Below are 18,751 nucleotides of genomic sequence, written 5' to 3' on the forward strand. Positions count from 1 at the left end.
AAAAATTTCACCCCCATTAAATGAGAGAGATCTTTACGTTGTCTCACAGGCTGATGGATGTGAAAGAGATTTCTTGTTGTTTCCTGAAAGTATTACTCAATTTGGGCAAATATTCATACATTTGATCACCATGTTCATTATTATGCACCCATCATTACTATATGTCCATGAATTATATGCCTATGGTTCTACAGTTACTAGCGTTTCAAGTAATTTTTACAAATTATGGTTTATTGACTTTTGGTTGGATATGTTGTCCATAAAAAAGTTTGAAATTTTATATAGTTAAACATGTATACTTCTGATTTTCTTGCCTTAATTATGATGGATTTACCTACTTGTAGCTTTTATATGTATTTTTTTAAACATGTTCACCTACAATGTACTGTTTCCCTTTACATTGAGGTCCTTAACCCCTCTGAGTTTTTTAAGTCATGTGAGATAGGGAACCCCTTCCTTTTGTTCCAGATGGCTAGCCATTTATGCTAGCTTTTATGAAACAATCAACCTTTATGCTATAAATTGAAATATACCATGTCATATATTAAATGTCCATATGTACTGAGATAAATTCAACAAATAACAGAGTATCTGCTACATGCCAGAGAGTTCTAGGTACATTTGATGTTATATTCTCTTATGTCAAGGTCTTTGCTAAATTAATTATTGATTCATATTGATATTGTTCAATTACTGTTATTTTACATCATATTTCAGTTAGTTTTCAATGTTCCATTCAATTTTGTATAATACAGTTGTATGAAACTACTCTATTTAACTGGTTTTATTATCTATGCCAATGCTTTTATTTCATGACTCCTCATTTTCTTAAATTTTTTTCTATATAAGTGCACATATATTCACATACCATTTTGGAAAACTGCAGTGAACAATGCAAGGAAGGCCTTTCTTCTTTAGTACTTACATTATACTGGTAAAGTCACAGTACAATGACATAAATGTGTGTATGACATAATGTCCTCAGGCATAAATCTTATGGAGAAATTTATTCAGAGTCAGAGGATGGATTACCATGGCATGTGCAGAATTTTATAGAGTATTTGTCAAAAAAAGAGATCAAAACTCAAAGCCCAGGAAAAAGAAAGAAGCCACATTAGAAAAGTGAAAGGACATGGCTCACACTATAAGATTGTATAAAATCCAATTGTTCAAATAAATATGAAATAGGCAGAGAAAAAACAAGTCTTCTACTGCATCATAAATAACATGTCCAACTTTTGTTGCTCTTTGCATATTTCCTTTGGTAAAGTGTTGGTTTATTCCCTTAGCACATTTTTCTCTTGGAGTGTTCAGTCGTAAGGTGATTGACACCATAAGGATGTCCCTACTTTTGTCTTCTAGTCAAATTTATTTTTGCTACTTTATTATTTTTGCTGATCATCAAGGTCATATCAGGTTGGTGTATTAATTATAATTTGTCTTTCAATGAAGACTCCTCTTGGAGATATGTGTTTGATAATCATTTTGTCAGCGACCAAGGTAGGCATTGTGAGCACCAAGCTGAAAGAGAAAAGGATCCCACTGGTATGTTAAAGTCTATATTATGAAGAAGAGCAGTTAAGATGGTGATATACAAGGGAATGTCAAACAGAAAAGTGAAAAACAGTGGTCTCACAATTTTTTCTATTATAAAATTATAGAAATTGCCTTGGTCGTCAAGTGTAGTTTTTTCCATAGGAGTAGTACAACTCATGACATTCCTTCTAGTAAAACAAAAGAAAAATTATTTGGTATGATATACATCATTTGAGAAAAATTATTCTGAATAAATCCATATTGTTGCATTAGGTAAATGGGAATTTCCAAATATTTCTGATCCATGGTTGGAAACAAATTTGGCCAATTAGGATAACAACAAAGAGAAAGCTGTTGGATATCAGAGAGAGCAGAAAGCTTAGTAAAGTGAGTTACATAAATCGAGTAGAGAAGTCAAGGTCAAAGAAATGGAAATTCCAAGAAACAAAGAAAGAGCAATACTCTTCACAGTCTGATCAAATAATCACCATTTCTGAATCTGAGGCTTTGACCTCTGCAATCATGGGACTTCTTCAGTCCTAAGATAATTTTGTGGTTTCCTTCACAAAGAAGGCTTTCAGGGCCCTCTTTATGTCTTTGTTCCTCAAACTGTAGATGAAGGGGTTCAGCATGGGTGTGAGCACAGTGTACATCACTGAGGCTGTTGCACTTGAGTGTGAGCTGTGGGTAGCAGCAGAGCTGAGGTACATACCTAAGCTTGTACAATAAAATAAGGAGACAATGGAGAGGTGAGAAGCACAGGTGGAAAATGCTTTATACTTCCCCTGAGCTGATGAGATTCCACGTATGCAGGAAACTATCTTAGAGTATGAGTAAAGGATACCGGCAAAAGGACCACCACCCATCAGGACAGCTGCAAAATACATCACCATGTTATTAATAAATGTGTCAGAACAGGCAAGTTGGACCATCTGATTCAGTTCACAGAAAAAGTGAGGGATTTCCAAGTTGGTACAGAAGGAAAGCTGCAACACCATTAAGCTTTGTAACAAGGAATTCAGGATACACATGATCCAGGACACCAGAACCAGCAGCCCACAGAGCCGGAGGTTCATGATGACTGTATAGTGCAGGGGATGGCAGATGGCCACAAACCGGTCATAGGCCATTACTGTCAGGAGAAAGATGTCCAACACTGCAGAGAGTGTGAAAAAATAAATCTGCGTGATGCAATCTTCATAGGTGATAGCTTTACTCTCTGTCTGGATGTTCCACAGCATCTTTGGGATGGTGGTGGAAGTGAAACAGATGTCTACAAAGGACAAGTTGGAGAGGAAGAAGTACATGGGTGTGTGGAGGTGGGAGTCTGAGATGGTGCCCAGGATGATGAGCAGGTTTCCAAACACAGTGATCAGGTACATGGAGAGGAAAAGCCCAAATATGAGAGGTTGCAATTCTGGTTCTTCTGAAAATCCCAAAAGAAGAAATTCTGAAATTTGTGTATCATTGCCTGGTTCCATGTGATTGAGGTGACTTCCAGGAAAGAGGAAATAACATGACTACTTTTCAAACAAACTTGCATTACTCACATATTTGAAATTCTACAATTTATATTTTACCATCAAGAAATTAATTTTAATATTTTGTGTATTCATCTGGTTCCTTTTAGGGTATCCTCCATACCACCTATGGTATGGAATTCTTATTCCAGTCAGCTTTCCCCCTAAGTAATCATGTTTTCTACAGTTTTAATGAGAAATTCTTCATGTATTTCAGGAATATATATTTTTCTTTCTTTCTTTCTTAGTTCTCTATTTTTTTAATTGCAGTAACATTGGATTATAACATTAAATAGCTTTCAGATGTACATCCGGCCATTTGTGACAATATAGATGGACCTTGAGGGTATTTCAGGAATATATTGAGTGCTGTCCATGAGGCGCTATCTAGGCAATAAGTATAAGGTGCTGAAGAACAAAAGTCCCTGCAATTCATTCATGGAGAAAGAATATATAAGTAAGCAATAAAATTATATAACATTCATATGGTAACAAGTGGTATAAAGAAAAGGAAAACAGATATAAAGAAGAGAATGATTAGAGTGTTCTATTTTTCATGAGTATTTAGGCAAGATATGCAAACAAGGTGACATGTGAACAGAGACTTCAAGTAAGAGGGAGAGAAATGCAAGGTTGTGTGGGGAAGTGAATGCCTTGTAGAGAGAATGGCTGGTGTGAATACCCCGAGGAAGGTGCTTATTTCAAATGTTCAAGTCAAAAAAAGTGAAGCCAGTGTTGCAAGGTGAATGAGCATGAGTAAGAGTGAGGGGAGATGGTGTCAGACATGTTGAGGAGTGAAGTGGCCTCTCTGCTGCTGCTGAAACCTCAAGGCACAGGGACTCCCTCATCCATACTACCTCATTCACTTTATTAATCTTGCTGCAAAGGCATCCCATGAATTGAAATCGATCCCCTCCTTAGTACCTTCTTTTGATTGAATACTGGCCCCTGTATTGTAAGAATCACCTTAAAATGTATGAGTCCTTCTACCCGTGTTCTGAGGACTGCTCACACTACACAAGTCACACACACAGCACACCATGGCCTCTTGGGTTGTGTTATTTCCTTGTTTTTCTCAGCGTCATCTACGCTAGGAATAGATACAACCCAAGCTGGCCAGGTCAATGATCTTTCCCAGTATAATGTAGAAATGATTCCCAGAAATTCCAATTCTTAAGCCTCCCACAGACAAATAAACTCGGTGCTCCACATTAGGATGACTATTTTTTGCCATGTATTTAAACAAACATAAAAAAATCTGTTCAATAAATGGAGAAACAGAGTGAGAGGAATGAAATGGATGAGGAGGAAAAAAGGTCTATGAGCTCAGATGGTCCCTGGGAGACTGTGAGGAAGCATAATCTTCCTTGGTTCTGGCAGCGTTCCAACCCTGATTACATTCCTTTGATGCCCAGCAAAAATAATAAGAAGACAAAAATAAACTTGTCCAAAAGACAAAAGTAGTGATATCGTTATGGTGTCAAACACCTTACATATTGTACACCCAAGAGAAAATGAGCAAAGGGATAAACCAGCACTTCACAAAAGAAAATGTATACAGTCTAACGAAGTTGGGCATTTTTAGTATCAAGCACAAGTCTTGCTTTTCTTGTGCCTTATTCCATAATTATTTGACCAATTAGCTTTTGTATGGTCCGATAGGGGATGAGATTAGCCCCTCTCTCTCTCTTTTCTTATGTGGCATCTTTTCTTTGTTACTTTTGGGCTTTGGGTTTTGATCTCTCTTTTGACAAACCCAATGGGCACACTCTAATCTTGTTTCTAGACTTTATCCAACGTGCAAAGGCCTACCAGACTATACTTTCTAAATCCTGCACATGCCGTGACAATGCTACCTTTTTAGACTGAATAAGATTCTTCATATGATTACACCTGAGGACATTACCTCATACACACATTTATTTCATTGTGATGCATGATCCAAAAGAGCAGGGACTTTTCACTCTGTTCACTTTTCTATTTTTCACAAAGGTATGTGAGTATATGTTCACTTGTACAGAGACAAATCTAAGAATATGAAAAGTGATAAAATGAAACAAGTGAACAGATAATAAAACCAAGTTAAAATGAGTAAATTTTTTTTAAAGATTGGCACCTGAGCTAACACCTGTTACCAATCTTCTTTTTTCTTCTTCTCCCCAAAGCTCCCCAGTAGGTAACTGGATATTGTAGCTGCAAATCCTCTGGTTGTGCTAAGTGGGATGTCACCTCAGCATGGCCTGATGAGTGGTGCCATGTCCATGCAAGGTTGTATTTCAATTTAGTTATAAAAGCCTAGATTGTTAAATAAAAGCTTACATAAATGACTATCTGTTTGGAAGAACATGAAATTAGTCCCCTCTCTCAGACATCTTACAAAAAAATCAGAGGGATTACAATCTCAGTGTAACAGTACCCAATACATTTTAGATGAACATCTCAAAAAAAAATACATAAAAATATACAGGTGGGCCAAACCATCTTCAATAAAGAAAGAAACTCAGTAGTAAGAGGATAGACATATTTAAATAAAATTAAAATTCTGTGTGGTCAAAAATATGCTCCAAAAATCAGTTGAGAAACAATGATCTGTAGAAATCATTTGAAATGGTGGTAACTGTAGGAAAAAATGGGCAAATATAATATGGGAATGTAAAAGTAATAGGTGAATCAAAATGGTGGTCAAATATATGAAGTTTGGTGAAACTGAGTAATAGTTTAAGAAAACAACAAGAAGTCTGTTTCATACCCATCAGCCTGGGAAAAAAAATAAAGAGCTGTCACATTGATTGGGGTTGGAACTTTAAACTGGTTACAAAAGGGTTACTCTGTTAGTTTGCTGGCAGAGAAGTGTTACAAGGTTCAAAAACAACCTGAACACACCTATAAATATTACAAATAATGATATTCATCAACTCGAGTTTTTTCAGTCTCAGGACTATTGACATTCTGGGACAGATTATCCTCTGTGAAGAGGTGTGTCCTATGCATTAAAGAATGTTTAGAGCATCTCCGGCCACCACTCATGACTCTCCAGTGTGACAGCCAAATATGCCTTTGGACATTCCTCAATGTGCCCTGGGCGACAAAATTGCTCCCTTTTAGTACTACAGTTTAAATTTAACAATATTAAATTTTTTTAAGCATTGATATACTAGCAATTTAGTGATAAAGAATAGGAAAGATCATCAAAAGTGTGAGTAGCACAGCTACACTATGAAATATTATGCAGCCACTGAAATAAATGCATTAATTAATTAAGCAAAGAAACACAGCGATCTCTTCCTTCTGGACTAGGTTCAATTGGCTTTCAGGTGACAACAGGTGAATGTTCTTGGCTTCCATTCTGTCTGACCTTCTCATGCAAGGTCAACTGGGTTGTTGGACTCACCTGGATGGAAACTCTAAGAAAAAGGTCTCTGTAGGGAAGTCTGAATTCCTTCCTGGATAGTTATTGATGGAGACTAGAGCTCTGTCCCCAGACAAGACAGCAGGAAGGAATAAAGCATCAGTCCCCCAGCCCGAAACAGGACTCCAAACAAACAGAAACCATGTTCCCTCTATCCCAAGTTTACACACACTGAGAGACTGAAGATGAGGAGATATTTACAGCTCTCCATATCTGCTCATTAGGCACATTTCCCTCTTGTTACCAAAACCTCTAAGCACATGATTCCCCTGTGGAAAACTGTTTTAGACAGAAAGAAAATTTTCCTAATGGTTCTGTATTCCCAAGAGATCAGTTAGGAGTCAAGTGAATCCAGTTTTTTTTTCACTCCTCCGTGAACTTGCCTTCCTTCCAGATCTCTAAATCTCCTATCACTTAATCTCAGCCCGGAGTTAAAGTTCTCTCCAAGTTGAAGACTGAGGAGCCTATCTGGATTAGGTCTTTTGTGTCTTCAAAGCATTGACTTATGGTGAGGGCAAAACCCTGACATCTCTAGAAAATTTCTGTTTTCCTTTTTAACAGAGAGAGAATTGTGTTTCTTTCTCTCTCTTTCTTTCTTTTCTTTTTCTTTCTGTCTCTTATTTTTAAAAATTATTTCAGAGTTTACATTGGCTTATAATTTTTGTAAATTTCAGGTGTACCTTATTCTATATCAGTTTCTGTATAGATTGCATTGTATTCTCCAATAGTCTAGGTTTTATCTGTCACCATACATATGTGCCCCTTTACCTAAACTTTTCACCCTTCCCCTACCTCCTTCCCTTCTGCTAACCACTAATCTGTTTTCCTTACTCGTGTGTTTATCTTCCACATATGAGTGAAAACATACAGTGTTTGTCTTTCTCTGTCTGACTATTTTGCTTAGCATAATACACTCGAGGTCCATCCATCTTGTTGCAAATGGGACAATTTTGTCTTTTTTTTAAGGCTATGTAGTTTTCCATTGTATGTATGTGTGTGTGTGTGTGTGTGTATGTATATATGTATACATATGTACCACATCTTCTTTATCCATTCATCTGTTGATAGGCACTTGGGTTGCTGCCATATCTTGGCTATTGTGAATAATGACGTGGTGAACATAGGAATTCATAAATCTCTTTGAATTGTTGATTTCACGTTTTTTTGGATAAATACTCAGTAGTAGGATAGCTGGATCATATGGTATTCCTATTTTTAACTTTTTGAGAAATCTCCATACTGTTTTCTGTAGTGTTGTACCCGTTTGCAGTTCCACCAGCACTGTATGAGGGTTCCCTTTTCTCTACATCCTCTCCAACGCTAGTTATTTCTTGTCTTATTAATTATAGCCATTTTGATGGGTGTGAGGTGATATCTCGTAGTTTTGATTTGCATTTTTTTACTAATTAGTGATGTTGAACATCTTTTAATGTGCCTAGTGGCCATCTGTTTATCTTCTTTGGCAAAATGTCTGTTCATATCCTTTTTGATTGCGTTGTTCATCTTTTCGTTGCTGAGTTGTATAAGTTCCTTATATATTTTGGAAATTAACCCCTTGTTGGATATATGATTTGCCATTTTTTTTCTCCCATTTGGTGCGTTGGCGTTTTGTTTTGTTGATGATTTCCTTTGCCTTGCAGCAGCTTTTTAGTCTGATGTAGTCCCATTTGTTCATTCTTTCTTTTGTTTCCCTGCCTGAGTAGACACGGTATTCAAAAAGATACTGCTAAGACCGATGTCAAAGAGTATACTGCCTATATTTTCTTCTAGGAATTTTATGGTTTCAGGTCTTATGTTCAAGTTTTTAATCCATTTTGAGTTAATTTTTGTATATGGTGTAAGATAATGGTCTACTTTCATTCTTTTGCATGCGGCTGTCCAGTTTTCCCAGCACCATTCATTGAAGAGACTTTCCATTTGCCATTGCATGTTCTTGGCCCCTTTCTGGAAAGATAGCTGTTCATAGCTATGTGGTTTTATTTCTGGACTTTCAATTCTGTTCCACTGATTTGTGTGTCTATTTTTGTCACAGCACCATGCTGTTTTGATTACTATGGCTTTGTAGTATAATTTGAAGTCAGGGATTGTGATACCTCCAGCTTTGTTCTTTTTTTTCCCTCAGGAGTGCTTTGGCTATTCGGGGCCTTTTGTTGTTCCATATAAATTTTAGGGTTCCTTGTTCTGTTTCTATGAAGAATGTCATTGGGATTCTGATTGAGATTGCATTGAATTTGTAGATTACTTTAGATAATATGGACATTTTAAGTATGTTTATTCTTCCCATCCATGAGCATGGAATATCTTACCATTTCTTTGTGTCTTCTTTGATTTCTTTCAATAATTTCTTATAGTTTTCAGTGTATAGGTCTTTCACTTCCTTGGTTAAATTGATTCCTAAATATTTTATTCTTTTTGTTGCAGTTGTAACTGGATTTGTATTCTTGACTTTTCTTTCTGCTAGTTCATTATTAGTGTATAGAAATGCAACTGATGTTTGTATGTTGATATTATATCCTGCAACTTTACTGTATTTCTTGATTATTTCTAATGGTTTTTCGGTAAGTTCTTCAGGGTTTTCTATATATGGAATCATGTCATCTGCAAAGAGTTTCACCTCTTCCTTTCCAGTTTGGATCACTTTTTATTTCTTTTTCTTGCCTAATTGCTCTATCTAAAACTTCCAGTAATATGTTGAATAAGAGTAGTGAGAATGGGCATCCTTCTCTTGTTTCTGTTCTCACAGGAATTGCCCTCAGTTTTTCACCATTAAGTATGATGTTCCCTTGTTTTTGTCTTATTATGTTGAGGCATTTTCCTTCTATGTTCATTTTATTTAGAGTTTTATCATAAATGGATATTGGATCTTGTCAAATGCTTTTTTCTGCATCTATTGAGATGATCATGTGATTTTTATTCTTCATTTTTTTAATGTGTTGTATCACATTGATTGATTTGTGGATGTTGAACCATCCCTGCATCCCTGGAATAAATCCCAGCTGATCGTGGTGTGTGACCCTTTTAATATATTGCTGTATTTGGTTTGCTAATATTTTGCTGAGGGTTTTTGCATCTATGTTCATCAGCAATTTTGGCCTGTAATTTTCCTTTTTTGTGTAGTCCTTGTCTGGTTTTGGTATCAGGGTAACATTGACATTGTAAAATGAATTAGGAAGCATCCCATCCTCTTCAATTTTTCAGAATAGTTTGAGAAGGATAGGAATTAAATCTTCTGTGATTGTTTGGTAGAATTCATGAGAGAAGTTGTCTGGCCCTGGACTTTCGTTTTATTGGAGGTTTTTGATTGCTGTTTCATTCTCTTTGCTTGTGATTTGTATATTCTGATTTTCTATTTCTTCTTGATTCGTTGTTTTAAAAATTGAGATTCATAATAGTTTACATCGTTGTGAAATTTCAGTAGTACGTTATTTCTGGTCCGTCACCACATAAGTGCTCCCCTTCATCCCCTGTGCCCACTCTCCACCTCCCTTCCACTGGTAACCACCGAACTATTTTCTTTGTCCATGTGTTTGTTTATATTCCACATATAAGTGAAATCATATGGTGTTTGTCTTTCTCAGTCTGGCTTATTTCGCTTAGCATAATACCGTCTAGGTCCATCCATGTTGTTGCAAATGGGATGATTTTGCGAGAGGTTGTATGATTCTTAAAATTTATCCATTTCTTCTAGGTTATCCTGTTATTGGTGTATAGCTTTTCATAGTATTCTCTATAATTCTTTATATTTCTGAGGTGTCCATTGTAATTTCTCCTCTTCCATGTCTAATTTTATTTGTTTGAGTTTTCTCTCTTTTTTTCTTAGTGAGTCTGGCTAAGGCTTTCCAGTTTTGTTTATCTTTTCAAAGAATCAGCTCTTGGTTTCACTGATGCTTTCTGTTGTTTTTTTAGTCTCTATTTTATTTCTGCTCTGATTTTATTATTTCCTTCCTTCTATCATCTTTGGGATTTGTTTGTTCTTCTTTTTCTAGTTCTGTTGTGTATAGGCTAAGCTTGTTTATTTGAGATTTTTCTTGTTTCTTGAGGTAGGCGTGTATTGCTATACATTTCCCTCTTAGAACTTCTTTTGCTGCACCCCATAAGTCTTGTTATGTTGTGTTTCCATTTTCATTAGTCTCCAGGTATTTTTTGATTTCTCCTTTGATTTCTTCATTGATCCAACAGTTGTTCAGTAGAATGTATTTTAATCTCCACATATTTGTGATTTTCCCAGCTTTTCTCTTGTAGTTGATTTTGAGTTTCATAGCATTGTGGTCAGAAAAGTTGTTTGATATGATTTCAATCTTCTTAAATTTATTGAGGGTTGCTTTCTTTTCCAGCGTATGGTCTATCTTTGAGAATGTTCCATGTGTAATTGAGAAGCATGTGTATTCTGCTGTTTTTGGATGTAATGTTCTAGATATATCTATTAAGCTCATCTGGTCTAGTGTTTCATTTAAGGCCACTGTTTCCTTGTTGACTTTCTGTCTGGATGGTCTGCACGCTGATGTAGTTGGGGTGTTAAGGCCCCCTGCTATTATCGTGTTGCTGTCAATTTCTCCTTTTGGGTCTGTTAATTGTTGCTTTATATACTTTGGTGCTTCTGTGTTAGGTGCATAAATATATTAATAAGTGTTATGTATTCTTAGTGGAATGTCCCTTTTATCACCATACAATGGCCATCTCTGTGTCTTGTTATCTTTTTTATCTTGAAGTTGGCTTTGTTTGATATAACTATGGCTACATCTCCTTTCTTTTACTTGCCATTTGCCTGGAGTATCATCTTCCATCCCTTCACTCTGAGCCTATGTTTGTCTTTAGAGCTGATATGTGTTTTCTGGAGGTAGCATATTATTGGGTCTTGGTTTTTAATCCATCCAGCCACTCTATGTCTTTTGATTGGAGAATTCGATCCATTTACATTTAGAGTGATTATTGATATATGAGAGCTTAATACTGCCATTTTATCTTTTGTTTTCCAGTTGTTCTATATCTCCATCATTTCTTTTCCCTTGAATTTCTGTCTGCCATTTCAGTTTGGTGGTTTTCTGTGATGGTTTTTCTCTTTATTTATGATTTGTGACTCTGCTCTGATTTTTTTATTTTGTTGTTACTGTGAGGTTTGTATATAAGCTGTCATAGAGGAGGTCGTCCATTTTCTGTTAGTCTCTTATCTCCATTAGCCTGTGCAGGTTCCATCCCTTACCTCTTCCCCTCTACGTTTTTGTTGTCACAAATTATTCTTTTTTGTGTTGTGACCAAATTGAAGTGGTTATAGTTATTTTTGATGCTTTCTTTGCTAGCCTATTCTAATATAGAGCTGCAATTTTCTGATTTTCTCTCTCTATTTATCTCTTTGCTCAAAGCTTTGTAAACTTTTGCCTTTTTCCTTCATGTAGGAAGGCTACCTTCATCATTTCTTGTAAGGGAGGTTTAGTGGTGATGAAATCCATCAGCTTTTGTTTGTCTGGGAAAGCTTTTATTTCTCCATCATATTTGAAGGATAATTTCACTGGATAGAATATTCTTGGCTGATAGTTATTTTCTTTCAGTATTTTGAATATATCATTCCACTCTCTCCTAGCCTGTAAGGTTTCTCCTGAGAAATCTGCAGAAAGCCTGATGGGGGTTCCTTTGTAGGTTATTTTCTTCTCTCTGTCTGCCCTTAATATTTTTTCTTTGTCATTGACTTTTGACAGTTTTAATATTATATGCCTTGGAGAAAGTCTTTTTGGATTGGTGTAATTAGGAGTTCTATTAGCTTCATATATTTGCATGTCCAGTTCTTTCCCCAGGTTTGGGAAGTTCTCAGCTATTATTTCTTTGCATAAGCTCTGTGCTCCTTTATCCCTCTCTTCTCCCTCTGGGACACCTATAATCCTCATATTACTTTTCCTAACTGAGTGAAATTTTCTCAAAGAATTTGTTCATTTAAAAAAAATATTAGTTTTCTCTCCTTCTCCACCTGTATCATTTCTAGGTTTCTATGATTGAGCTATATGATTCTTTCCTCCATAATATCTACTCTATTTTTTATGCAGTCTGCATTTTTTTAATCTCATTAATTGTGTTCATCTTATCCAGAATTTCTGTTTGGTTTTTTTTAGAGCTTCAATCTCTTTGGTGAAGTATTCCTTCTGTTCATTAATTTTATTCTTGAGCTCATTGAACTGTTTTTGTGAGTTGTCTTGTATTTCATATAAGAAATACAGCTGTTGTGAATTCTCTGTCAGTCAGATTTTAATCTTCTGTGACTTCAAGTTTGGTTTCTGGAGAATTGTCACTCTTCTTCTGTTTTGCTGTGTTACTGTAATTCTTCATGCTGTTTGATGAATTGATCCTCTGCTTGCACATTTGTGGTAGTAACCACCTTTCTTATTTGGTTACTTTGGTTCTGAGCTGCTTCTAATTGTATTTGAGAGCCTGCCCTTTCCACCTTCCACTGCCTCTGCTTGAGGCATTGTCAGTGCCCTCCTTGTGCCACTTGTGCCTCTGAGGTTGCTGGTGTCTTCCTGCTTTTGATATCACTGTAGTCTCAGGTGTTGCCACTGGAGTCACCAAGCTGTGAGCATCTCTGCTGCTTTTGCGGTCACCTGGGCTTCATGTTCCTCCACTTGCTCTTCATGGGCTTGAGGGCTGCTGCCCCATGCATCACCTGTGCTGCTGTTCCTGGGTTATTTGGGGCTGATAGTAGCACCTCTGAGTGGTGCTGGGGCAACATGTGTCACTGTTGCTGTCAGGGGCCTGGGTTCTTCTATGCATCCCCTGCTGCTAGTATAGCCAGTGTGGGGTGCCACCACAGGGGCCTGGGACATGGATTCTGCTGTGGTTCCTGGAGGCTGAGGTCGTAGGTGCTACATGCCACTGCTGAGGGAGGATTAGGGGCTAAACCACAAGTGTTGTTGCTGGCCCTGCAGTCTCTGGACACTGGTGCCTGCCACTGTGCTTTTTGAGACCTCAGGTCAGGGGACCCTGTTCCTGCTGATGAAATCTGTGTTTTATTTTTATTCTGGTAACATTGATTTATAACATATGACTGTCAGGTGTACAGTATTGTATTTTGATTCCTGTGTAGATTACATCATGTTTACCACACAGAGACCAATTAAAATCCATCACCACACACATGTGCCTAATCACCCCTTTTGCCCTACTCCCTCCCTCCTTCTCCTCTTTTAACCACCAATCCAATCTCTGTCTCTATGTGATTGTTTGTTGTTGTTTTTATCTTCTACTTATGAGTGAGATCATATGGTATTTGACTTTCTCCCTCTGATTTATTTCAGTTAGCATAATACCCTCAAGGTCCATCCATGTTATCACAAATGGATGGATTTCATCATTTTTTATGGCTGAGTAGTATTCCATTTTGTACATATACCACATCTTCTTTATTAATTCATCCCTTGATGGACACTTAGATTGCTTCCAAGTCTTGGCTATTGTGAATAATGATGCAGTGAACCTTGGTGGTGCATGTATCTTTATGCATTCATGTTTTCATTCCTTTGGATAAATACCAGGCAGTGGAATAGCTGGATCTTATGGTGGCTACACAAGTTTGCACTCAAAAAAGCAGTGTATGAGAGTTCCTTTCTCTCCACATCCTCTCCAACACTTGCTTCTATCTTGTTAGTTATAGCCATTCTAACGGGAGTGAGGTGATATCTCATTGTAGGTTTGATTTGCATTTCCCTGATAGTTAGTGATGTTGAACATCGTTCCATGTGCCTGTTTACCATCTGTATATCTTCTTTGTAAAAATGTCTATTCAGATCTTTTGCCCATTTTTAAATTGGGTTGTTTGTTTTTTTGTTGTTGAGAGGTATGAGTTCTTTATATATTTTGGATATTAACCTCTTGTCAGACATATGGTTTGCAAATATCTTCTCCCAATTGTTAGGATGTTTTCATGTTTTGTTGATGGTTTCCTTTGCTGTGCAGAAGCTTTTTGATTTGTTGTAGTCCCATTGTTTATTTTTTCTATTATTTCCCTTGCCCAGTCAGACATGGTACTTGAAAATAGGCTGCTAAGACCCATGTTGATGAGCATACTGCCTGTTTTCTTCTAGAAGTTTCATAGTTTCAGGTCTTACATTCAAGTCTTTAATCCATTTTGAGTTAATTTTTATTATGGTGTAAGATAATGGTATATTTTCATTCTTTTGTATGTGGCTGTCCAGTTTTCCCAACATCATTTATTGAAGAGACTTTCCTGTCTCCATTGTATGTTCTTGGCTCCCTTGTCAAAAATTAGCTATCCATAGATGTTTGGGTTTATTTCTGGGCTCTCAATTCTGTTCCACTGATCATTGTGTCTGTTTTTGAGCCAGTGCCATGCTGGCATTATATAGTTACTATAGCTTTGTAGTATATTTTGAAATCAGAGACTGTGGTACTTCCAACTTTGTACTTTTTTCTCAGGGTTCCTTTGGCTATTCAGGATCTTTTGTTGTTCCATATAAATTTTAGGATTCTTTGTTCTATTTCTGTGAAAAATGTTGCTGGACCTTTGATAAGGATTGCATTGAATCTGTAGATTGCTTTAAGAAGTATGGACATTTTAACTATGTTAATTCTTCCATTTTAAGATCACAAAACATCTTTCCATTCTTTTGTGACTTCTTCAATTTTTCTCAACAATATTTTATAGTTTTCAGTGTACAGATCTTTCACTTCTTTGGTTAAGATTATTCCTAGGTATTTTATTCTTTTTGTTGCAATTGTGAATGGAGTTGTATTCATAATTTCTCTTTCTGCTACTTTGTTGTTAGAGTATAGGAATGCAACTGATTTTGTATGTTGATTGTGTGTCCTGCAACCTTATTGTATTCATTTATTATTTCTAAAAGTTTTTTGGTGGACTCTTTAGGGTTTCTGTATACAAAATCATGTCATCTGCAAATAGTGACAGTTTCACTTCTTCCTTTCCAATTTGGATCCCTTTTGTTTCTTTTACTTGCTTGATTGCTCTGGCTAGAACTTCCAGTATTATGTTAAATAAGAGTGGTGAAAGTGGGCATCCTTGTCTGGTGCCTGTTCTTAGAGGGATAGCTTTCAGTTTTTCTCCATTGAGAATGATATTAGCTGTGGGTTTGTCATATATGGGCTTTATTATGTTGAGAGACTTTCCTTCTATACTCACTTTATTCAGAGTTTACATCATAAATGGATGCTGTATCTTGTCAAATGCTTTCTCACATCTACTGAGATGGTCATGTGATTTTTATTCTTCGTTTTGTTAATGTGGTGTATCACATTGGTTAATTTGAAGATGTCGAACCATCCCTGCATCCTGGGATTGAATCCTACTTGATCATGATGTATGCTCTTTTTAATGTATTGTTGTATCGATTTGCTAGTATTTTGTCGAGGATTTTTGCATTGACATTCATCAGTGATATTGACATGTAATTTTCTTTTTATGTGTTGTCCTTGTCTGGTTTTGGTATCAGGGTAATGTTGGTTCATAGAATGATTTAAGAAGCTTCCTCTCGTCTTCAATATTTTTGGAAGAGTTTGAGAAGGATAGCTATTAAGTCTTCTTTGAATGTGTGGTAGAATTCACCAGGGAAGCCATATAGTCCTGGACTTTTATTTTTTTCAGAGGTTTTTAATACTGTTTCAATCTCCTTACTGGTGATTCGTCTATTCAAATTCTCTATTTCTTCTTGATTCAGTTTTGGAAGGTCGTATGATTCTAAGAATTCATCCATTTCTTCTAGATCATCCAATTTGTTGCCATATAGCTTTTCATAGTATTCTCTTATAATCTTTTGTATTGCTGAGGTGTCCATTGTAATTTCTCCTCTTTCATTTATGATTTGGTGTATTCGAGCCTCCTCTCTTTTTTTTCTTGGTGAGTCTAGCTAAAAGTTTGTCAATTTTGTTTATCTTTTCAAAAGACCAGTTCTTTGTTTTATTGATTTTTTCTAATTTTTTTCAGTCTCTATTTCATTTATTTCTACTCTGATTTTTATTACTTCCTCCCTTCTACTGATTTGTGGCTTTATTCCTTCTTCTTTTTCCAGTTCCTTATGCCCACTGTTAGATTGTTTATTTGAGATTTTTCTTGTTTGTTAAGGTAGGCCTGTGTTGCCATAAACTTCCCTCTTAGAATTACTTTTGCTGTATCCCATAAATTTTGGCATGTCATCTTTTCATTTTAATTTTTCTCCAGGTATTCTTTGATTTCTCCTTTGATTTCTTCATTGACCCAATTGTTGTGCAGTAGCATTTTGTTTAATCTCCACATATGTGTGGCTTTTCTGATTTTCTTCCTGTAGATTTCTAGTTTCATACCATTGTGGTCAGAGAAGATGCTTGGTATTATTTCAATCTCCTTAAATTTATTGATACTTGTTTTGTGGCCTAATATGTGATCCATCCCAAAGAATGTTCAATGTGCATTTGAAAAGAATGTGTATTCTGTGGTTTTTGGATGGAATGTTCTGTATATGTCTACTAAGTCCATCTGGTTTAATGTGTCGTTTAAGTCCAATGTTTCCTTATTGATCTTCTGTTTCGATGATCTATCTGTTGGTGTATGTAGAGTGTTAAAGTCCCCTACTATTATTGTTACTGTCTGTTTCTGCTTTTATGCCTGTTAATAATTGCTTTATGTATTTAGATGCTCCTATATTGGGTGCATAGATGTTTAGAAGTGTTATATCTTCTTGTTGGATTGTTTCTTTTAACATTATGTAGTGTCCTTGTCTTTTATTAGAGTTTTTGTTTTAAAGTCTATTTTTTCTGATATAACTATTGCTACTTCAACTTTACTTTCTTTTCCATTTGCATGGAGTATCTTTTTCCATCCCTTCACTTTAAGTTTGTGAGTGTCTTTAGGTCTGAAGTGTGTCTCTTGTATGCAGCATATTTTGGATCTTGCTTTTTTTTAAATCCAATCAGCCACCCTGTGCCTTTTGGTTGGAGCATCTAGTACATTGACATTTAAAGTAGCTATTGATAAGTACGTACTTATTGCTATTTTGTTACTTTTTTCTGGGTGTTTTAGTGGTTATTCTCTGTTCATTTCTTCTCTTTATGTCTTCCCTTGTGGTTTGATTGCATTCTTTACTATTATGTTTGGGCTCCTTTCTCTTATTTTTTTGTGTATTTATTATAGGTTTCTGGTTTGTGGTTACCATGAGGTTCATATATGATAACCTACATGTATAGCAATCTGTTATGTTGATGGTCTCTTTAGTTTGATCTCTTGCTTAAAGCTCTACTCTTTTACTCCTCTTCTCCCACACTTTATGTTTCTGGTATCATATCTAACCTCTTTTTTTGTGTGTGTATCCATTACCCTCTTATCATGTAAATAGATAATTTTAGTACTTTAGTCTTTTGACCTTCATATTAGCTTTATAGGTTGTTGATCTGCTACCTTTACTGTATATTTACCTTTACCAGTGATTTTAGTCCCTTTAGCATTTCTTGTAAGGCTTGCCTCTTCGTGATAAACTCCTTTAGTTTTTGCTTGTCTGGGAAGTTCTTTATATCTCTTTCCATTCTGAATGTTAAACTTGGCGGGTAGAGTAATCTTGGCTGTAGGTTTTTTCTTTAAGCACTTTAAATATATTGTGCCACTCCCTTCTAGCCTGCAAGGTTTCTGCTCACAAGTCAGCTGATAGCCTTATGGGGTTTCCTTTGTACATCACTTGTTGCCTTTCTCTTGCAGCTTTTAGGATTCACTGTTTATCTTTAATTTTGGACATTTTAATTATAATGTGTCTTGGTGTGGGCCTCTTTGGGCTTATCTTGTTTGGTGCTCTCTGTGCTTCCTGTACCTGGATGTCTGTTTTCTTCTTTAGGTTAGTCAAGTCAACAAAACAAAGAACTGGTCTTTTGAAAAGATAAACAAAATTGACAAACTTTTAGCTAGACTCACCAAGAAAAAAAAGAGAGGAGGCTCAAATACACCAAATCATAAATGAAAGAGGAGAAATTACGATGGACACCTCAGCAATACAGAAGATTATAAGAGAATACTATGAAAAGCTATATGGCAACAAATTGGATGATCTACCTTTTTTTCTCTCTCTTCTCCCCCTGGGACACCTATAATACAAATGTTAGTGTGCTTGATGTTGTCCCAGAGGTCCCTTAGACTCTCCTCATTCTTTTTAATTTTTTTCTTTTATCTCTTCAGCTTGGGTGATTTCCTGTAGTCTTTCATCCAGCTCGCTGATCTGTTCTTCTGTATCATCTACTCTGCTATTGAGTCCCTCTAATGAATTTTTCATTTCCAGTATTGTATTCTTCATTTCTGAATGGATCTTTTTAT

The 18,751-nt window shown here is 36.1% G+C and overlaps 1 protein-coding gene across 1 annotated transcript; it reads right to left on the reverse strand.

The window, feature by feature from the left end:
• Positions 1-2,075: 2,075 nt before the first annotated feature.
• LOC124244922 (olfactory receptor 7A17-like) lies at positions 2,076-3,017 on the reverse strand. Its single transcript, XM_046671969.1, has one exon. The coding sequence runs from the start codon at positions 3,015-3,017 to the stop codon at positions 2,076-2,078; it is 942 nt and encodes a 313-aa protein (XP_046527925.1).
• Between the last annotated feature and the right edge of the window lie 15,734 nt (positions 3,018-18,751).

Source organism: Equus quagga, chromosome 9, assembly GCF_021613505.1.
Source record: "Equus quagga isolate Etosha38 chromosome 9, UCLA_HA_Equagga_1.0, whole genome shotgun sequence".
Lineage (NCBI taxonomy): Eukaryota > Metazoa > Chordata > Mammalia > Perissodactyla > Equidae > Equus > Equus quagga.